This window comes from Acipenser ruthenus, chromosome 4, assembly GCF_902713425.1.
Source record: "Acipenser ruthenus chromosome 4, fAciRut3.2 maternal haplotype, whole genome shotgun sequence".
NCBI classification, from domain to species: Eukaryota; Metazoa; Chordata; class Actinopteri; order Acipenseriformes; family Acipenseridae; genus Acipenser; species Acipenser ruthenus.
This window is the reverse complement of record NC_081192.1, coordinates 76,973,852-76,997,216: the sequence shown is the minus strand read 5'-3', so window position 1 is coordinate 76,997,216 and position 23,365 is coordinate 76,973,852. Positions and strand designations below refer to the sequence as shown.

The 23,365-nt window shown below is 36.0% G+C and overlaps 1 protein-coding gene across 20 annotated transcripts in view; it reads right to left on the bottom strand.

Annotated features, from left to right (window-relative positions):
- Nucleotides 1–23,365, bottom strand: part of LOC117400365 (leucine-rich repeat flightless-interacting protein 2-like) — a 76,846-nt gene that overhangs the window by 10,875 nt on the left and 42,606 nt on the right. For 3 of the 20 annotated variants that reach the window (XM_059022823.1, XM_059022825.1, XM_059022829.1), the window contains 17 exons: nucleotides 23,280–23,327; nucleotides 21,044–21,130; nucleotides 20,207–20,254; nucleotides 18,913–18,984; nucleotides 18,212–18,286; nucleotides 15,269–15,319; nucleotides 15,080–15,127; nucleotides 14,106–14,156; nucleotides 13,931–13,990; nucleotides 12,828–12,896; nucleotides 11,796–11,909; nucleotides 10,896–10,940; nucleotides 7,239–7,370; nucleotides 6,151–6,222; nucleotides 2,102–2,272; nucleotides 1,873–1,965; nucleotides 1,229–1,321 (listed from right to left, as the gene is read on the bottom strand). In XM_059022823.1, the coding sequence (XP_058878806.1) occupies nucleotides 1,229–1,321; nucleotides 1,873–1,965; nucleotides 2,102–2,272; nucleotides 6,151–6,222; nucleotides 7,239–7,370; nucleotides 10,896–10,940; nucleotides 11,796–11,909; nucleotides 12,828–12,896; nucleotides 13,931–13,990; nucleotides 14,106–14,156; nucleotides 15,080–15,127; nucleotides 15,269–15,319; nucleotides 18,212–18,286; nucleotides 18,913–18,984; nucleotides 20,207–20,254; nucleotides 21,044–21,130; nucleotides 23,280–23,327 (1,329 nt within the window). The remainder of the gene's footprint in view (nucleotides 1–1,228; nucleotides 1,322–1,872; nucleotides 1,966–2,101; nucleotides 2,273–6,150; nucleotides 6,223–7,238; nucleotides 7,371–10,895; nucleotides 10,941–11,795; nucleotides 11,910–12,827; nucleotides 12,897–13,930; nucleotides 13,991–14,105; nucleotides 14,157–15,079; nucleotides 15,128–15,268; nucleotides 15,320–18,211; nucleotides 18,287–18,912; nucleotides 18,985–20,206; nucleotides 20,255–21,043; nucleotides 21,131–23,279; nucleotides 23,328–23,365) is intronic. The other 17 variants (XM_059022827.1, XM_059022836.1, XM_059022831.1 and 14 more) reach the window with 11 other exon arrangements.

Genomic DNA, 23,365 nt, shown 5'->3' with positions numbered 1-23,365 from the left:
GGCCCGCCGGAAGACAAACAAACAGACAAATTGTCATTTAGTATGCTGGTTTATTATAGCCCGTTTCTATAGTATATATGATTCTATGGTATGGATAAGGCCTTTACACTTAAATTAAATCAATGTACAGTCTAAATGCAGAAACAAAGTAATCTGACAAACAAAATTAATTTAAATACATACACTGTCAATTAAAAAAAAAACTTATACAAATAAACAGAAGCATCTAACTTACAGTAAAGCAGCTTCTAGATATTTGCACTAAGCCTCCAGGCAGTAGGCATCAGCATCCCTTGGAATCTAGGAAACTGGCTAGTAAGCACGGTCTTCCTCAAATTAATATTGGCAAGTTGGTTTTGGATGAGGAATCACTTGTCCACAGCATCCTTTTCGTTCGTTTTGCAGCTTCACCCAGTTAATTGCTTATTACAGTTTCACTCTTGATAAGAACTAAACGTTGTATTCAATGCTTTTTTTCATTTAGCTGTTTTAGTCAGCTTAGCATCATTATTTTATTTATCTAAACTAGGTCTACACACAGTAACTAATAGGTGCAAGAGACTTTTTTTTTAACTAAAAAACTTTCAGCTCCAGCTTTTACTTCATATGATATTTTTTTTTGATGCACCAGCACCAATCAAATAACCACATTAGAAACCCTGAAAAGAATTCAGACCTGGACATCTGCACACCCAGGACTAGTACAGTATGTCTGAAGCTGTGGTCATCCCTACTGAGGGCTGTCAGGATCAAACAGGTAAGTCTTGTCATAACTTTTGATTTATGTTACTATATTAAAATTATTAAGGGGCGTTAATATGAACCATCTACATGCAGCCAAGTGTGCAATGAACTCCCGAAAATAGCGCTGGCATAGAGCTACAAACGGCAATGCTCATTGTATGAAAATGTCGGTATCAGGTTGAGTTCGGCTTAATCTTTTGTTGGTATCGTTCTGTTTGGAATTTTAAGAAATTGACGCTTTTGGTTTGGTTTCAGTTTGGGAAAATCATAACTATTGCATTCCTAATATCTCATATTGTGTTTGTGACGCTTGCCTTAGAGAAAGCTTTGTGTGTAAAAAGGACACTAACATTGATAGCAGTTTGCCTCAGGATAATCCACCGTTATTTAGGAAACCAGGTTGTATGGTACTAAGACTTTCACAGATTTGCAGGAAATCAGTCTATCGCACGTCATAATTCCTAACCTGACTTGGGTCTCCTACCCCAATTTTTTTGTCCTTCCAGTTAATCGTTTCCTGCAGATCAAACACTTCTCTGGTGCGAGAATCTAACTTTTGCTGCATGCCCTGGTTCTCCTGGATATTTGTGTGCACAAAAACAAGAACAAGAATAGGAAACAAAAGAAATGAACAGAAAGGAAAAAAGGAAGCAAAATAACTGTAAAATGAATCACTGGGCAGGGAAGCACAGGGGGGAAGGGATCAATTGAACACAACAGCCAGTACATTGGGAGATGGTTTTGTGTTGTAACAAAGAAACCTTTGAAAAACAGTTGCCAAGATAGATTTTGTTGACTGTTTTTGAATTTAAAACAAAAATGAGAACAGATTTTTTTTTTTTTTGGCATAAGCATAGTAAATAAAAATGCCAAGTGAGAAAAACCCAATGTTAATCTTTTTCCAAATCCCTGAACTTTTGATTATCAATTAATAAGGCATACGGTGTTGTTCTTTCTAGATGGAAACCAATGAATATAATGAAACACTGTTGTAATCCATTACCTAGTGTATAAAACACCATCCAAATAAATAATAAATAAAAAAAAACAAATGACTGAAACTTGGAAACAAAAATAGCCATACAACATGTAAATGCATCTGTAAAAAAAATGTGTCTAGTGTCTTACCTCGATTAGCTCATCTCTTTGGCGAACACCTTCTTTAAGTTCATCTATTTTATGCTGAAGGACATTACATGTGTGCTTTTGTCGCTCTAATTCCTGCAACAGAAAAAGGTTGATGCCATATAAGAAATGTAAATGTACTGCAGTGCAATGTTTTTCTTTAGTGTTGCACATATAACCAATACTGGGATATGATCAGAAGCAGTTCTCTTGTTGGGTCATTCTAGATTACCTTTGATTTCTCTTCGGTTTCTCGATGCATTTCTGACATCAGTTCCTCCATTTCCTCAACAACATCTTTGAGTGTGTCCACCTGATAGATCAGATTTGCTTTCTCATTGTCCAGCTGTGCGTTGGAGACCATTGCTTTCTTGTACTTCTCTTCCACTTCCGTCAATGAATCCTGCAAACAGAAAACAGGGTTTAGCGTATTTTAATCGAAGACCCTTAATGCAAGACACATTGGAGAACTCAAGAGACCATGCAAGGCATCTCACAGCCACAGGAAATGCAGGGACAGTCGGGCTATAGGTTAAAGAAATGTACTTCTTGGAATTAAACAGACACAATAACCACATTTAAAACATTTGTGACGTCGCCCTTTGACCTTTTGATTGATTAATTCTACAAATCTACTAAATAAAAGTGGCTGAGCGGCTTTGAAGAGGGGAGATATATGGTTGATTAACAAATCCACTGTTTGTGCTACGAATCCACAGTTAGTGCTACCAATCCACAAAACCCTGTGGATTCATTAACGAAACCACAGCGAGTCAGAACAATTCAACAGAAAAGCGAATGTGAACAATCATTTCAACAATTAGTTAATTAGTATTACACATTTCAAACATAACACTTAGAAAAGGGCTTGCGATTTCAATTTAGCATTTCATATTGCTTGCTACAGTAGGACAATACAATTATAAATTAACACAAATTGTGACAAAGCTTCTTTATTTACAGTATAACTTTGAACACAATTCTGGGTTCCTAACACTTCTCTGGTGGATAAAGCACGCTCGACAGCGAAGGATGGGTTTAAACATAACTGCATGTTTATTTTTCCGCGGTCCCTTTTCCAGTGGGAACACGGCTTCTTTTAACAAACAATACAAATACATTTCTAGCTCATGTTTTGGAGCGCTAACTAAACTTAACAGTATCCCTAACTTTAGCCAGACGCTAATCCGGTTCACTGACTTTAATATACTTTGTTTTAACGTACACCGCATTCAGGTCTACACACAGTTCCTTACCTTCCCACAGAGAACTATTGTCTTTGAAGCCTGTCATTCTATACCTGCCTGGTTAAATTACGAACAGGTGTATTAGTTTAACTGATTGATAGTAGATCCGGGTTCTGGGATAGCTATGGGAGATGTAGTTTTTCATTCCTTGTTTAACAGCAAGAACTACATTTATTTTTTTCAGTAACAAAAGCAATTTCATCATCACTTTGTAAACCTCCATCAATTACATTGACGTTAAATTTAAACTCAGCTTTAGCATTGCTTTCCTGACTTAAACCACTGTTTAAACAAGCTTACAGCCCACTTACGTACTTCTCGAAAACCGATCGCTGGCAATGCTATTTAGGTCTGCATCTTTTTTTTAGATTTGGCAATAACTTTCCTCTCTGTTCCTGGTTCACATTCCTTTGTTTTTTGCATTTTTATTTTTCTAATGCCACGTTCATGTTCTACGCGTAAAACACAGTCCTCGCTACTATCTTCCCTTACAAAAGACACTTATGTTTGTGTAAGTGGGATTTTCAACAAACTCAGAGGAACGCATGAAAACATTACTGCAATGTGAGGGACAAACATTTTAATAGTTTCAACTAAGCGTTACAAAAGGAGCGAAAACCAAATCCAATTACCAGATGAACAATCAATTGAATTTCGTTATCGAACAAGAATCAATTAGAATGGTCTCTGGCACAGGAGCTGAATCCAGACTCCCTGTGATCTCAACACTGACAAAACTAAAATAAGCTTTAATCCATTACCCAGATGCTGCTAGATATTTGTATACACACAATACTGCCTGCTTCCTCCATGGGTTTGTATCCGGGCTTGACCTCACAAGAGAATAAACAAACAGATAATGCACGGGCAGGCCTGATTAAACTAGGAGTGGATGAAAATATTAGCAAATAGGGCTTGAAGTGTTCGTTTTTAACCGATAACCAAAAAAACCTATTTTGAAAATTCAGATTTTATTTTTTTGAACCGATAAACCTGGGTTTCGGCAGTAAATTTTTTAATAATGTCAATCATTCACTACTCTCTTTCTACGTAAAGAAAATGTCTTTCAGAAGACATTGCTACTGACCACTTGTTCGAGTGACTTGTGACTGGTGTGGGCTGAAAAAAAACAACAACTCCTCTATATTTTTGTTATTGTTTAGGACCAATAAATTCCAGTCCAGTAATTTTAACATTTATATTTACAAAATTAATACATTTGTCTTAAATATTAAATTACTAAAACAGCATCAGTATTACAATTAATAAAATAATAATTATAATACATATACTATATATTTACAGTTTATAAAAAATACTTTCTGTTAAAAGGCTAATAAATCAACTGGTTAAACTCTCCTGTTAACTTTAAGCTTGCTTTGCAGTGGTGTATTAGTGTTTGCCTTTGTATAGTTATTTAAGTGTCTTGTATTCAATAAGATTTAATGTAGTGATGTGCATTTGAGGAGATTTTTGGAATCGGTTCTGAACCGGGTATCTGTCATTGGAACCGAGTATTTCAATTCTGATTCAAACGTATGTCAGTGTGTGAGCGGAAGGGGGGGGGGGCGGGGGGTGGTACCGTCTCTATTTGACAGAGACAGTACATATAACATATGCTACGTAAACGATGCAGCTTTTGCAATACTGCAATATTGTGCAATCTGTGACAAAATAATCAATCATCTCCAATTTGCACAATAACAGTTTTATAACAGTGAAAGCCATTGTGTGCTTTTATATGAACCTTGTTTATTGCAAATTTCACAAAGCTTACAACTACAAACATCTTTAACCACATGGTATGTGCAAACAGGTATATGTTAGGATACAAAGCTGAAATAAGACCCCCATCGGCTTGGGGTTAAATTACATTTTTAGATAGCTGAAATCGCGTCGTGTTCGATTTGGGGTTGCGTTGCGAATGATTGAGGTGCAGAAAATTCACTTTACCCGAAGCCAATCTGAAGAAGATCATCCCTTCATGTCAAAGTGAGACTAGTTTGTATTACCCTTCTGTGTTTTCATCCCTTCATATAAAAGTGAGACTGAATTATTCTCCAGGGAAATAAATATAATAATAAAACATTTAAAAAACCTGTTAATGCTGTAATAAACACATTGCAGACCTTTTTTTTTTTCCCTACGTATGAACGTGTCAATTATAGTTATCAAATGTATTTTTGACAGAAATTAATGTTTGTAATAGTCAGTTTTATTAAAAACCAAACAATTTCAACACAAAATAAAAACCAAACAATTCAAGCCTTAATTATAAACCACAAAACTAAACAAAACAGGAATACAAATATAATAAATAATGGGCAGACGGGAGATGGGAGTCTCTCCCTCCCTGCACTCCTAAAGCACTCAGCAACAGAGACATAAAAACAGCGACCTGGAACAATAATGGCATAAAAAAAAAAGACACAGCCGTGGATTTACATTGGACTAACATAAACATTTAACATAAAGTGCTTATTCAGTTAAAATGTCTGTCAATTATCTAACCATTTATTCAATTGGTAGTTGGTTTATTCAACTGGTAGTTGGTTTACTCAACCAGCCCTAAAACTGTAAATACACAGTTCGAAATTCCATTTTAAATGTAAACGTAGATCACAATGACAAAGACCACAGTATGTACAGTATATGTGATAATCTACTGTAAGTGTGACATATTGACAAATGGATGAACTGACAGGTTTTTGTCTTGAAAACTTCCTGAAAAGCAAATGCAAATTTCTGTCAACCAGTGTTCCAGTGTATTCAGGTATATTAGAATGTCATACTCTACAATTTTATTTATTCATTTATTTTTTTATTTGAAACTTGCTTTGGCATACCGGGATAATTAATAAAATCAAATTAATAAAAACCTCATGCTTTGAGTCTGTTCTAGAGAAAAGTTACGTTGCAGCTCAGTCAAAAGAAGAGTTATACATCAGGGTGGTTAATATGAAAAGATTTGAAAACAACAGCCATCATCAGTCATATAAAACAGAAGGCATGCTAGGGGCATCAGCCCAGATACCTTGAGCTCTTTTAGTCCCTGCATGTATCTGCCTTCTACATCTTGTATCTGGTCCTTAAGATCATAGATATCCTGTTGAGCACATGGAACGAACCATTGGATAAAAATCAGCAAGAGGGGAAAGAAGGTGAAAGTGAAGCTTTCAGAAGACCAAGACCAAGACCAACATACAAAATCAACAGGTCTGCTGATCATGCAACAAATACACAGTAAAGTAAGAAAAAATAAATATATTAATGGTTGCCAAAACATTCAGCACAATGACAATGAGCATATATCCCGAATGTATGGAGAGAGACCCCAATACACAATTATGTGAACAAATAGGGTTTAGTGATGCTGACATGACAGCTGGTTGTAGACATTACTTCCAGTAAAGGTACTTGATGTGCTCCCTCTTTTTTTCACTATCTGATTTGCACATAAAAAAATGTAAATATTGAAAACTATAAATTAGTGTAATAGTACAATATAATTTACTGTCAAATATGAATTAACAAAGAGAGCACTGTGCATTTACAAACGTCACGTAGAGGATGTAAAGTATGTGTCAACTTTCCTGTTTTTGTTCTGCTTTTTATATATATATATATATATATATATATATATATATATATATATATATATATACATATATATATACACACACATATATATATACATATATATATATATATACACATTTATATATATATACATATATATATATATATATATATATATATAGACACACACACACACACACAAGTTGCACAGTATACACTAATACACTAATAGTAATATTAGTAATAGTAATAGTAATAATAGTACTCTATATACTATATAAGGGTGTAGTATACAAGAACTGGGATGTAACCTTAATTAAGAAAACTGCAGTTTAAAAAAAAAAATGTGTTTCTAATCTGCACAAACATTCCCATGAAAATTATTCTGGTAAGAGAAAAGATTTTCTTGTAAAGGGAAACATAAAATATGATTTCATGGGGAAGGGGTGGTGGGAGAGTCATCTCATTTCCTGCAGACAGCATGAGTATTTAAAGTTGCAATCATTACCAGTGCATGAAACATTAGTTCATTACAGATCTTACCCTCAATTCACTGAGTGAAGCGTCTGGATCTACTATACTGCCCGTATCCCCGCTTCCTCTCCGAGACGAGGTCCCACCCAAGGAGGCCAGGGTAGCAGCAGATAATCCAGGTACAGTATTACGGGGCACTGGCTGAAAAATGTGTAATAAAATACACATTCAGGTGAAAAATGGCAAATTCCAGACATTTTGTCTCTAATTTCATTGTAATATGTAGTAAATTACATTGTAAATACACACCCAGGTGTACAATAAATACAGTTCACTTACAAAGCTATAAACTGACAATTTATTAATTTGTTGTTACACTATCTTAATACAGCACAATTACAATGTAGTTCGATATTTTATGCGAATTAGCACCTAATATTCCAACGTTATCATCTATCACCCTCAATTTACCCTATTATTCATTAAGAATGAATATCAACCTTTTGTTAAGCAGATATTACACTCAAATTATTATTTATAGTAGATAACTGAATGACTATTCTGGCAATTAATTGTATTCATTAAAACATTTCTGTGATGTCACCCTTTGGTCTTTTGATTGATCTATTCTACACATCTTCTAAAAGTGGCAGTGTGTCTTGGGAGAGAAGGGGAGTGCGGGGCAGATTTATTGTTGATTAACGAATCCAGTTTGTGCTACAAATCTACAAAAAATGGTTGATTCGTCAAAGAAAGCACAGTCAGAACGATTCAACAGAAAATCAAATACCATTTTATTACGAAACAATCATTTCAACAATTAGTTCATTGCAGTACTACACATTTCAAATGTAACACTTAGTAAAAGGGCTTGCGATTTCAGTTCAGCATTTCATATTGTTTGCTGAAAGTAAAATATTTCTACATTAACATGGCTTTCATAATTACAAATTGAGACGCTTCTTTATTTACAGTATAACTTTGAACACAGTTCTGCGTTCCCAACACTGGTGGATAAAGCACTCTCGTCAACAAAGGATGGGCTTAAACAGGACGGTATCTGTGTTTATTATTATTATTATTATTATTATTATTATTATTATTATTATTATTATTAATAATTTCTTAGCAGACACCCTTATCCAGGGCGACTTACAATTGTTACAAGATATCACATTATTTTTACATACAATTACATTATTTTTTTACACATTATTTTTACATACAATTACTCATTTATACAGTTGGGTTTCTACTGGAGCAATCTACTTAAAGTACCTTGCTCAAGGGTACAGCAACAGTGTCCCCACCTGGGATTGAACCCACGACCCTCCAGTCAAGAGTCCAGAGCCCTAACCACTACTCCATACTGCTGCCCACATTTGTTCCGCAGAGTTCCTATCAGTGGGAACATAGCTTCTTTTAACAAACGATACAAAACAAATCCTAGCTTTTGTTTTGGAGCACTAATGCAAACTTTTTAAATGCCAACCCCCTTTTTTAGAATACATTTTGTTGCACCCCCCGCCCCCCAAACACACATATTAAAACGTTAGAACTTAACTTTATATTAGCTAAATACATAAGCATATCACAAATTCAACATTTAAAATCAATCTATAAATCTTTTTTTTTTTTTTTTTACACTAGCGAGTGAACATTTAGCTGACATGTTAAATCTGGGCTTCTAATAAATAAATCCATGAATTTAAATATTTTTTTACACTTGGCAAGTCAACATTTAGCTAACATTTCTAACAAATAAATCTGTGAAAAAATACACGCAACTTAAATTATTATTATTTTTTTTTGTTTTAAACTTGCCGATTTAACATTTACCTAACAGATAAATCTGAAAAATATTATCGTTCAGCAACTAAATCTAAAAAAATAAATATGGGTTTTACACATTACAATTACAGTTTTACAGTTTTACAATTACACATTAAAGAAAAAAAAAAGAAAAAAATTATATATTACATATATATATATATATATATATATATATATACATATACACACACACACACACATACATACATACATACATACATACAGTGCCTTGCAAAAGTATTCAGACCCCTGACCAATTCTCTCATATTACTGAATTACAAATGGTACATTTAAATTTCGTTCTGTTTGATATTTTATTTTAAAACACTGAAACTCAAAATCAATTATTGTAAGGTGACATTGGTTTTATGTTGGGAAATATTTTTAAGAAAAATAAAAAACTGAAATATCTTGCTTGCATAAGTATTCAACCCCCACACATTAATATTTGGTAGAGCCACCTTTCGCTGCAATAACAGCTTTAAGTCTTTTGGGGTAAGTATGTACAAGCTTTGCACACAGTATCGGAGTGATTTTGGCCCATTCTTCTTGGCAGATTTGCTCCAGGTTGTTCAGGTTGGTTGGACGACGCTTGTGGACCGCAATTTTCAAATACTGCCACAGATTCTCAATGGGATTGAGATCAGGACTTTGACTGGGCCACTGTAGGACATTCGCCTTTTTGTTCTTGAGCCACTCCAATGTTGCTTTGGTCTTGTGCTTGCGATCATTGTCCTGCTGAAAGGTGAATTTCCTCCCAAGCTTCAGTTTTTTAGCGGACTGAAGCAGGTTCTCGCAGTATTTTCCTGTATTTTGCTCCATCCATTCTTCCTTCAATTTTAACAAGATGCCCAGTCCCTGCTGATGAGAAGCATCCCCACAGCATAATGCTGCCACCACCATACTTCACTGTAGGGCATGGGCAGTGTTAGGTTTGCGCCACACATAGCACTTTGAGTTTTGGCCAAAAAGCTCTATCTTGGTCTCATCTGATCACAAAACCTTTTCCCACATCGCAGCTGGGTCACTCTCATGCTTTCTGGCAAACTCCAGACGTGCTTTCAGATGGTACTTTTTGAGTAACGGCTTCTTTCTTGCCACCCTCCCATACAGGCCAGTGTTATGCAGAGTTCTTGATATGGTTGACTGGTGCACCATTACTCCACTCCCAGCCACTGAACTCTGTAGCTCCTTCAAAGTGATTGTTGGCCTCTCTCACAAGTCTCCTTCTTGTTTGAGCGCGGAGTTTTGAGGGACGGCCTTTTCTTGGCAGTGCCTGGGTGGTGTGATGCAGCTTCCACTTCCTGATTATTGATCCAACTGTGCTCACTGGGATATCCAAACACTTGGATATTATTTTGTACCCTTTCCCTAATCTATGCATTTGTATTACTTTATCTCCAACTTCTGTAGAATGCTCTTTGGTCTTCATTTTCCTTCAGATTCACAGCCTGACCAATGATCCTTCAACAGTGGGGTTTTTATCCAGAAAATGTGACAGCAACTTTAATGGTTCACAGATGGAGGCCAATGGTAAGGTAATTGTGTCCTCGGTAGGGCAATTTCTTTCATCGGTGTAAACTGGGAGCTTCCACAGCACAGGGGTTGAATACAAGCAAGATATATATAATATATATATATATATATATATATATATATATATATATATATATATATATATATATATATATATATATATATATATTTATATATATTTATCTCATTATCAAACAAGTATCAATTATGAAGAAATGTTTTAAGTGGCACAAACAACTCGAAGTGTTGAATCGGTAAGAAAGGAATCCACAGTTTCTTGTGTCTAACGGCACTAATTATTTTACAGATTCAACTCCTATTGTTGTTTATCCCTTAGATATGATATGGTAAACTTACCCGAGTGAATACTTCAGTGAAATGCTTGTCACTCTTCTCATCCAGCTAAAAAAAAATATATATATAAGTTACATTTAAGTACCACACATGTACAAGCTTCCTTTAGAAACAATTCGATTTTTGTAGGTGCTACAGTACCACCACTATTGTGTCCTGTACAGTACACATTTTAAAATATTTATTAACAAGAAGATATCCCAGAACTGTACAACACTGCTGAATTCATGCCAACTGAATGAACAAAAGGGAGTGTACTAAATGATCGGTTAGAAAATACATAGCCCTGGTTTGACACCTAATACAAAGATTTTTTTTTAAATCATTGTGCGTTTTGCAAAACACATATAATATATGTATATTTCATGGCACACAGACATTTTATGGAACAGACACAGTATTACATTAATTAACATTATCAAAGTTATCCGTTCAAATACTCATGGAATTCAAAGAGCCAACCCAGTGCAAAATAAACAAACACTATATATGAAGTTAAACTTAATAAATTAAGTCAAGATGCTTTTTTATATATGCATTAAAATCAAACTTTAAAACTGTTAGTACCAAAAAACCCAAACCAATTATTATTATTTATTTTTTTAATAGATGACAAGAACACATCGACTTCAAAACATGCAAAAACCTATGTCACCTGTTAGAGCAAAACATAGCCTTACAGTAACCTATGCCTGGCAGTAGGTTTTCCCAGAACAGGTCACATTGTATACAGTCACTTTTATTACCTCCTAGATGTGTACTACATTGTTAAGTAAAATTAGTCAACAGCTTCCTTTCTCTGCAAGAGGTTATGTTAGCAAATCGGAAAGCAAGGTCAGCGACAGTAAACATTCCTGTCAAATTAATTCAGTCCATGCTTTAGCTATTTGCCAAAAAACTCACACTGTCCAGGTCTGGGATGATAAGATCATCCAAGTCAGATACAATGCTCCCCCTGCGGTTAGAGCGGCTAAAATAGTCTGCAGCTGACTCACTTATATCAGAGAAGTCAGAGGACTAAAGAACCGCAGAGGAAGACAGCAAGCAGGAAGACAGGAAGAAAGGAGAATGGTGTTAACACATGTGCAAACCTACAGTAAATTCATATTGTAGCTCTGTTTTAGAGAACCCTTCTGAAAGCACAGTACAGTAGGTATTGAAACAGCTACCATGAGCTCATGATGCCTAGTACGTCACACCCCCAAAAAAACATTTTCCTACAAACGTATTTTAACAACCTACATTGTCTATGCAAATGTAAAAACATTTGTGACATCAACCTTTGATCTTCTGACTGATTAATTCTACGAATCTTCTAACTAAAAGTGGCTGTGTGGCTTTGAAGAGAAGGGGAGTGTGGGGCAGATATAGTGTTGGTGAACGAATCCACAGTTTGTGCTACGAATCCAGAAGACGCTGTGGATTCGTCAACAAAACCACAGTCAGAACAATTCAACAGAAAAGCGAATACCTTTTATTACGCAACAATCATTTCAACAAAGCATATGGCTTAATTCTCTACGGGCAGATGAAGAACAAATACCGTCTCCAAAGCACTCTATCACACTACAGCCAAAAAAACAATAATAATAATAATAATAATACAGTAAACTCAAGTTACATAGTTTATTTATTTATTATTGTGCAAACATTGCTGCAAAAAAATACAAAATAAAATGAAACACACATGGCATTGGTTTAAATTCAATCTAAGGAGGCGTGATTCATAGGAATGAAATGTAAGAATATGTCCTATTCTGCTTTGGTTATTTTAGTGTCTTAAAAAAAAAATAAACACAACAAGTAGGGTTTTCAGGGTCCTCATTAAACTGGGCACAGATGCCCCCTGTTGACTACTATTTAAAGGATGTATTGTAACACAATTCTTCAAACCATAGCTTATGTTAAGCAGAGTTGCATGTAAAAGCAGCTCACCACACTGTCCCTCCGCCCACGGCTGGCACGATCCTGGGAGGCAGTGCTCACTGTGTCATCATCAGAAGACTGAAGATTAAACACAAAATGATTACAAACAGTTCTGCATGTTTGGAGTCTGAGGCACGGCATGTAATTTCTGACTTTACAATAATGATATACACTAAACTAAACCAGATGCTGGCGTACGTACACAGAAGCTGGAGGGCTGCTGTAAGGAATCTTGCTGCAAGCACTGACAAACTTATCTTGTGTTAATAACAGTGAAAGAGAAATATCTGTACAACTCCAACTATTGAAATGAAGTGTCTCATTCTATAGTCCTTTTATATTCCAGCATGTCCTGAATTATGTAAATAGACAAACTTATCTTGTGTTAATAACAGTGAAAGAGAAATATCTGTACAACTCCAACTATTGAAATGAAGTGTCTCATTCTACAGCCTTTTTACATTCCAGCATGTCCTGAATTATGTAAATAGTTACTGGAAAAAAGGGTCTTCATATGGAGACAGAGTACTGCTGTATCTCTTGTGGGGACTTTCCTTTATCTGTAGCACCATAATTTGGGATAGTAGGAGGATAAATTGTTACTGGGGAAACTTTTTTTTTAAGAAACTTTTGAAACTCCTCTGTACCATTTTATATTTCACCATGTTCTGAATTCTGTAAACAGTTTCAAAATAACATTCTTCAAGTTCTAAGCTTTTAAATGATACATGGTTTTATGGTGATTGGATAACATTTTAATGACTTATGACTCTTAAAAAACAAGTGTGTGCATTTTCTTTAAAAATGCCACACACACAAAAAGGCCTGTAAAGGGTCAAGTATGTTTTGTCTGTATGTTTTATCCAAGTAAAATACTATACAGTGTGTCTGATTTCTATTTTGGTTTCCAGCTCAAGTCTGTACTTAAATGATACCGTCAAATGATTTTGCGTATATTTTTTATATTAATGTCTAAAGTTTAGGGCGACTAGACTATAGAAGAGATTGAAATAATATTAACTGAATGTACACATGTTTTTCGAAAAACTGTAGTTAGTAAACTGGAAAACAAACCGGAGGTTAAAACACAACATGTCAACAACGACGCTCACCACAGGGCTGCTACGAGTGGAGCTTGCTCTTGAAGAAGAAGAATAGCTGTATTCTGAAGGCTGTGGACAAGGTCAGCATTGGTAATTAGGCTACACATCAACTCAGGAAACTGTATTGTATGCTAAGCATTTCAACTTCATTTGTAAGAGTATACAACAGGCTGTCGACACTTACAGCTCTTGAACTACTATATGAACCATAGAGACCATCGTCACACAAAGAAGCCTAAAGGTAAAAAAAATAAATACAAATCACAATTCAGACAATGGAATGGAAAGGGTAGTGCCAAGGGCATTTCCAAGGGCAGTATTTCTTCTCAACTACTCAATACTACTACAGCACACCCCCATGCATCAAGGTCCAGTCATTAGATGTTTAACATTCAGTGTGCATGCAGGAAGAAAGTAAAAAGAAATCAAAAATGTTTGAACTGTTATCATGTACAGTAACAGCACTTTACACTTAAAATCTGTCCTGCAATACTAAAGATACTGCAACTGGTCAGGGCCCTAGCTCAATGAGTATAGATGAGGGTAGTGACGGCCAGTAAAACTTGAAGAGATACAAGATGTATGGTAAATCTTGCCATAACTTGGTTACCGTACATCGCCAAGGCTGCTGAAGCAAGTGTTCCACACCGTAACAGAGATATACTCTAGTAGTATTACTGTACTTACAATTGATCAAAAGTCTCATGCACACTGATCCCTAGGACACCAATTGTTCCATTATTTCAAATCCTTATCCATAATGCAAACAACCATTTTACAAAATAAAAAAAACAGCAGCAGCTGACCACTATATTGCAATATTTAAGTTTTTAATTCTGCTGTGTGAAAAGAAAATATTAAGGTTCTGTTTAAAAAGTGTGTCATCAATAATGAAGACAGTTTTAAAAGCAAATATCAGGAAGCAATCTCACACACACACACACACACACAAGATGAAGCATTCCTTCTTAACGAAACACACACAACAAAAGCTAATTTGCCAAGAGAAACCCACTGTAATATTTTCTTTGATACAGTAAATATTTCTAAACTAGTCTATTTATGAGCACTTAGGGCTTAAATCGCTGTTCTCATGCTGCCTTAACCTCACAAAAAGAATGGAACTCCTCATGCAGACACTCATAGTTATATACGAACCACACTGTAGCTCCGTGTCAGACCATGAGAGTCTGTACTAGAGGATAACTGTGTTAGAGGGAAAGTGTAGCGTATTTACAACATATCACATAGCATTTGAATACAGAAATGATTCATCATGGAAAAAAAAAATAATACAAAAATTTAAATTAAACATTTATCAGATGACGAGCAGCACACAATACTGACCCTGTAACTCCTGGGTGTTGTAGCGAGTGAGTCACTATATAATGAAGAGGACTGCATTGGAATAAAAAACAGAAATTAAGTGAGCGATGAGGCTTTAGTTGTAAATGGTGAACAAGCAACATTGACAACCACTTTAAGTTTCTTTAAATAAAACCTACTACAACTTATACTTGAGACCAGCTCTAAAATAGGTACAGTATTATATCAAAACAGGCCACAAAGGGACATTCTTCCTAACATGCCTGCTAGCTGAGGCACAGATACCTTTGGATTGACATTCCAGTTATGAATATCTAATTAACTTTCCACTCCTCAGCTCTGGTCTGATTTTGAAATGGAGTAGACATAATTTTCTTGTGCAAGGTAATCTTGACAGACATCCCCATTAAAGTTGGCTGGATACAGGGATAAAGAAACCACTAGAGTAACTGTGGAGCACAAACAATTGCATTGTACACTGTAACACCGTCTAAGGATTCAATCACTTAATCAGACACTCTGTGCAACTGAGAGTTACTTGTATGTTTGAATCCCTGTTTGATGCTGATAGCTCAAAGATATTCAATTAAAACAAGCACACTAACAGCTGGTTGACTTTCCCACCAGTTCATTATAATTCCAGGAGAGACAGCGGCTACAGAACCAGCGGAATTAATATATTTTGGAACTCTGTGGACTTCACAAACCGCAAAATATTACAGGATACTTATGCAGTTACCTTGTAATGTTTATTTTAAAAATGAGCAACGTCACTTGCAATATCAATCTTTTTTCTTAAGAGATAACCTAAGCACTGTACTCTCTTTACAGGGTGATTGGCCCATCACAAATTTCAGGAATTAATGACAACACTACCCATGGTCAAAAAGAGAGATAAAGATCAGGAAGAATGAATGAGTAAAAGACACAGCACTTAGAGAGCAAGAAAATATGACATGGAGAAAGATCCCTGACTCGGCAGTCATCATATAGCAATATCCTATAAGACAGCAGCATAGTAATGACAAAAAAGCAGAAAAATAAACTGAGATGGGAGCATGGTTACCCCCCACCCCAATTCAACCACTCTTATTGCACACAGATGGACTCCATTTAACGTATTGTGTGAATTCTGAAGGCAATTGGTTGCCCAAGCTTATTTAGGAGTGTCATAGCAAAGGGGCTGAATACTTATCTAATGAAGACTTTTCAGGTTTTTATTTTTAATTGATTTGTTTTTTCACCCCCAGACAGCCAGAGAGAGCACACTGCATATCACAAACCTCAGACCACCGTTAACATCTGTACTCCCTCTCACTCGCTGGTTCCGCTCCCCATCTACCCCTAAATCCCCAAATCCCAGCCTCCCCTTCCCTACTTCCTCCTCCCCAACCTCCCTCCCCACCCCCCAGACTCCAGCCTCCCTCCCAATGCCCCCCTAACCATTCCAACAATTGTCAACGTGAACCAGATTACCCAGAGAACTTGCTGTGAGCCAAACCACGTCACACAACAGAAAGATTGAACCGCAAATTGAACAACTGTACACATCATGCATATTAGTAGCTCATGTATTCAATATTTAGGTAACTAATTTGAGTACAGATTGTCAACAACTATAACATCAATGTCACAGAAATTACAGACTATAGGGTGCATCCTGCACTCCACACGGAGCGCCTTTACTGGATACGCCACACACGGGAGCCCCCCATCGTAGTATTCTTAATAGAGTTATCAATCCTCTGCAGTGTAGAAAGTGGATGGGGTTATCGCCTTCAGCCCCTTCAGTAAGCCCCACCAGTCTGACGTCACAGCGACGATTTCTGTCCTGCATAGCATCAATACGAGCAGTGCACCGATTGATTTCGTCTTTCTGTTGTCGAAGATCAGCTCTGGTGATATCCTGCCTGGCAGTTAGTTGTTTCATAGAGGAAGCAATATCAAAAACCTGTTTAAGAGCGTTGAGGATAGTAGCCGTTTCGGTTCTGTTTAGAATCACAGGCCGCAAAGCCATGTTAATTGCTTCCTGAACTAATCCACGGAAAGTGTGTGCAACCTCAGCCAAGCGGACGTCCCAGTCATCGGGGCCCAGTGACGTCTTCATACACTTTCCCTCCGGTGCGGATTGAGGGGAAGCAACGGATGCCTTGCATGAAGTAGCCATCCAAAAATTGTATGTAAACAATTTTTATATAAAAAATAATCAAAAAATTAATATAAAAAGAGTGTAAGTTGTTCAATTATAAATGAAATAACAAAGTGGCGAAAGGAGCTCTATCAGCAAGCAGCCATCCCAGCAGTAAGCTCACGTGATCTTGTGATCTAGCAGTTGTTGAGCATTGGATTCTAATGAATATCATTGAATGTGAGAAATGGTTACATTGGGACCCAATGGCATTTCCTCTTTCTTACATACATCATGCTCACACTCAAAGTATGCAGAAATCTGGAATCCAAACACTAGGCCTAACTGTACACCTATCAGGCTAGTCTCCATTCACTATTCATTTCTTCTTGTGTTGGAGTTTGTGCAGTAAAACCTTGTTGGTGTTAAGACTGTGTACAGTTTTGTTTGTTTGGTAAATGTTTCACGTATGTTTAAAATCTACAATACTGCATACATAACAGCACATCATAAACGGCTGTTTTACGGTTATAATTGTCTAAAACAAAAACAAAAACAAATGGAAAATTCTTCTATAATTTTTTGCTATGCACATTGCACAACGTGAACATTTGACAGTCTTACCACATACACCAAGAGCTTGGAGGGGATTTGCAAACTGACGGTGTACCCAATATGATTTACTGTGAAATGACACTTCCATACAACAGAGCAGAATTAAACAGGTGTGAAGGCATTGTGAGAATGGTCGTGAGAGGTTACTTACTGATGAGCAATGGCTGAATAAAAGAAAGAATACATAAACAATGAAATGAAAAGAAAAGAGGAAGACAAACCCGGGTATGGTAAGAAGAAATAGGTTTGGAGTGTTTTAGGCTGCTGTAGTTTCTTTGGTCATGGTAATATCCACTCTGTAAAAAGGCAAAGTAAAACAGATGGATTGTAAACAATGTGCAAAGCCGTGATCAAACCACAAGCCTGAAAAAAACGAATACAATAATGCAAATTAAATTATATTAAAAATAAACAACAATTGGAAATAAGGGCAGGATTCCAGATGCAACACACTACAGTATCTGCTCACTCTGTGTTTGTTCAGTACAGTACTACCTTACCTGTATAAGGCTAATAACATTTTGTCTTCATCCTAGCAGTAAATGGTTCACTGGTGCAGCTCTATCTCAGACATTTAAAAACAACAAAAATTACTGTGGCCGGACACATGACTATGACAAATCAGCCACTTCTAAACATCATACCCTAGAAGATACTGATGTTGGATTCAAACAGTAAAGACAAGAAAGGAATTGAACAAGCTTAATAAACAACAAGTACAGCAACAGACTTTGAGAAACTTTTCAACATTAAGAAAGCCATAGTCATGTAAAAAACTGAATATTATTGATTTCATTAAGAACTACTTTTAAAAACTAGTAAAGCCAGTAGCAAACCCTCAATGAGTTGGCATGGTCATCACAATCCTGAACTTTTACAAGACAAACTGACCAACACACAAATTGACCAGGACTGAACTAACCAACAGATCTTTCCTGGAGTTACTGGAAACAGGCGTCTTCGTGAGACCATAAGAGGCACTGTAAGAAGAGCTCTGTGAGCAAAAGGAGGATAGTCAGAAGATCAGAGAGATAAACCGAGGAGGATTACTAGATGAATAATGCATACATTATATAGTATTAGAAAAGCCATTTACAGTACTGTAGGTTCACCACTCATAGAGACTAGCATGCAGTATTAAAACAAAACTGAATTATCAATCCAACTTAACAGTTTTGTTGCTGTTTTGATCTGAATTTCTTTATAGTATTAGTAATGTACAGTAGTAGAAATGTAAATATTTACACTGAATTAAAAATCACTGGGCACCAGTACCGCAATTCTGGTGCCAGACTCACTTATCACATGGTTATAGGAAGCGGTTGCTCGGTTTTTATTTACATATCTGATTTAATTTGCATCTGCATATTTTTTTAATGGCAGACATTATTACAGAGTTCCAAGTATGGCTTGCCTGTAATTTTGATCCCATTTACAGTAAGGGTTAAGTATTTTCCTATGAACAGCAGAACTGAACAGTCATTTTATCAAAAATCACACAAGCAAGCCCTCTTGTGGTTTATGTCACCAGAAACCCTTGATGGAAGTGGAATCTTATTATGTACAGTAGGATGCACATTATAAATGATTATATTTTAAATTATTATTACTGTTATTGAAAACAAGAACATCTGGCAATACTTCATTTCAGTTGACACAAACCTGAAATGTGCCATTATTTATTAAATTAAAAAAGGGAATTCAAAACAATGGCTTGAAACTCAAGGTCACATCAAAAAACATATATTTCACTTTACTGTTCACGTCTACTTAGACAACATCCTATGCTAGCCAGATCAGTTATCTAGGGTTAACATGTTGTCATTATCCAAGGGAAATTACTTAATTATTTTAAAGTATAACACAGTATAATCATGCATTCAGTTTTCTGAAAAACACCTCTCCCTAACCAATTAATTAGAGTCACTACTGTAGTCCATTTACAGTAAAAACATGTCAATGGAATGCACTTCAAATGCATACTTCAAATGCAAAATGTATAGTACTTCTAAATAAAATCATATATTGTAGTGATAAGAACAGGACTCCTTATTGCAATTTGCAGTACAGTAAATTGCAATGAACAGCCATTTAAGCTAGTGATTAAAAGCATGGCAAAATATTAACACGCAAAAATAAGGGGGCTTACAGTATGTTTTTAAAAACACAACACACACAAACAGCACACATGCGTTACGTTTCCTTACAGTACATACTGATGATCGTGAGCTTTTTGTGGATGACTTGTCCTTTAAGCTGTCAAACTACAAGTCAAAGAATAAAGAGTGCAGATGAAGAATGATGACCTTAACAGAGGACAGGACAACCAGAAACAGAGTAAGGACTATAAAACGTGTGCAAGCCCCTTTGAATCAACACATTAGAACAGGAAAAAACTTTAAACGCGGAACACTATGTATACAATAGGGACACAGCAGTAATGCTATGCTTATACTATCATGAAAATGTCTCTTCTCCATTTACTGCATACTTTTCTAAAGCTGATAAATTTGATCCCATGGTCTTAGCTATTTAGTTCTAGGAAACAAGCAGAATGTCCATGCCCTTTGTCAGAGGCTCAAAGGCTGCTCCAGCTCTGTGTGCGTTTTACAGTGTGTCTAGAATGACACAGCCCCCACAGGTTATACCCTGTACAATCCATAATGTTCTGTACCTGCCTAGCAATAGTACCTGCTGTAAACCAATAAGTGATCTGACTGACATGGTGTCTTCTCATTCATCAACTGGCAATTTTGACACAAAGACATGAGAAGAATTCTGGAAGAATGCTGGCTTTGACATTCAAAGGGAATCAGTTGGGTGACATTGATACTTTATGAGCTTCTGCCACTAAAGATTCAGCAGCATGCATCGCCATCAAGATGATTTAATCTTTTCCAGCTGCACGATTGCAGTCCTGCTCAGCTGTACAGTAACAGTTGTTAAAACGGTCATTACATTTACACGTGGCTTGTGGTTAGTAGCTATTTTTGTTCCGGCAACCATGTGAAATCTGTGGACACACAAAGCATGCTGATTTTTATACCACGCACCACAAGGTCTCTTCTTCGGGAAGTGCTTGCTCTACTGTTGTGGGAGCCGCTCACATCTCGCAATGAGGAGGGGGAGGAGGATGAGTGCTTCAAAATGAAAGGATAGCTGTCAGCAACAGCAAAATACTGTAGCAACCCAGACAACTCAGAGAAACACAGTACTGTACATCCTGCAAAACTTCAAGTTTGTAGTGAGATTCCATGGGAGTGGATTCAGTAAAAAAAAAAAAAAACTGGATTACACTAGATATATACTGTACCATATAAATGCTATCCATTTGGACTTAAAACAAATACTGTAAGTAATGATATATAAAAAAAAGGAAATGAAACTGTATATTGTGTTTGTTTTAAGTTAAATTAAGTTATATTTACCTAGCAAGGAGGATCTTGTGATCACATTACGCAAATTTACTGTATTCATTTGTAATGTTTCTAACTTAATAGTTTTGTAGATTCATGCATACGCATAACAGTAAGCCAGTAAAAAGCAGCAGAAACCTACATAGCATTGAATGATTCCTCTCTATTAATCTGTCGGAGAGGGGGGAAAAGTAAACGCCAGCCATATTGAAATATTACATTTCTTTGTTAAAATACATAAAGTAACATGCATCAAATATGTATTTAAGGAAACACTGTCTTGCTAGGAAAAAATACTCTACCCACGTGGAAAAGTGAAACAATCCATTTTTTATCTCAATGATGTTGTAACTGTTATAGTATTTTACAAGTCTTAAAATCTACTGGAAAACCAAATTAAAATTAATTAAAATTATTAAAATAATTAATTATTTAAAAAGTTGAAAGAGTTTTTAACATGATGTTGAGTTTGCTGGCATGTGGGCATCCAACCTGCAGCACAGAGGTTAACCTCTAGTGAATCTTGTGACATCGATCAATATGTAAAACAGTGATCAATATGTAAAAACAAACCAAACACCTGTAAAAGTCTGAATCTTAAACGTATGGCTGCCATCTTGAAAATAGTGGCCATTTTGAAAAATTTCAATTGGGTCCATATCTTATATTGATAAGTAGGTAAAACTCGCGTGCAACATTTGGTGCTTTTAGCATAAAACCCACCATTTTACACCAATTCTGCTGGACTATTAGGAATGTAATCTGAAAAGAGCATGTCTGTACTCAGAAACATATCTGAATGGTAGTTGACCTGTGAGCAGACTGTCAGTGCAGACCAGCTACACTGTACTGGTGCAGATAATTTGGAGAGACACAGTTAAGTTCAAGTTACCGCAAAATAAACTAGACTACAGTATATAGTAGCTGTCAGTTTATTCATAAAAGAAATCCACAGTGTAAACAATCAGTACACATTTGGATCTAGGAGTGCCTATGTACTTCAGGCCTATAGAACCACCAACATATTAACAGCTATACAGTTATTTTTTTCATCTACATTTTAGAATTGAGCCACCTACTGTAAAATTGTTTGTAATTTTAATACACTGAAAAAAAAAAACTAAAAAAGGAGGACTACGGTAGCTGTTATTGCTGTTAATGCTGATGTTTTAGACATTTTATGATGAAAATAAATACAGCACATCCAACTGTACCTTACATGTTGGCTATTGTAGGTTGTGCCTTAGCAAGTCCAGTCTAATTCCACTTTCTACAGTAAAGTGTGCTTGCATTTATCTACAGCGTTGGGGCAAAAAATTGAATATTCAAACACAGTGCTTGAATATTTAAACATGAAAAATCCAGACTAGTTATTTATTGATACAGCCATGATAAGAAATGCAGAAGCAGCAACTGTTAGCCCTGGCACTGGAAAGGTAACTTTTGCAGCTATGCTAAGACTTACCAATTATCATTATTATACAAAATTGTGGACTCAACAGGGCATAATTGTATGTGCTGCATTCGTAAGAGTTTTACTGATTCAAAGCCCGGACTCTAAATGTGCAATTCATTACGATAATGAAGAATAGCTTCAAGCTAGGAAAAATAATGCTAAAAGATACTGTCTGTCTGTGTGTGTGTGTGTGTGTGTGTGTATACACTTCTATATTTACAGCACTGCTTTTTCCATCCAGCTGAATAAGGACTATCAAGTATTCACATTTTTGTGTACCGACATTACCTTTTTCATTTTTATTTTGCACCTTTTGGTACACAGCAGTTTTCCTTTTTCAAATTAAATATACAAGAAAATGTAACACAATGTAATATTTAACAATCAGATAACAAGGAGTCGTTATGCAGTACAAACCCTATAGCTGCCGACACTGCGGACAGACATCACATCATCATCGACCCCCTGAATAAAGCAAGAGAAAATGGAGTATAAATGGGTGA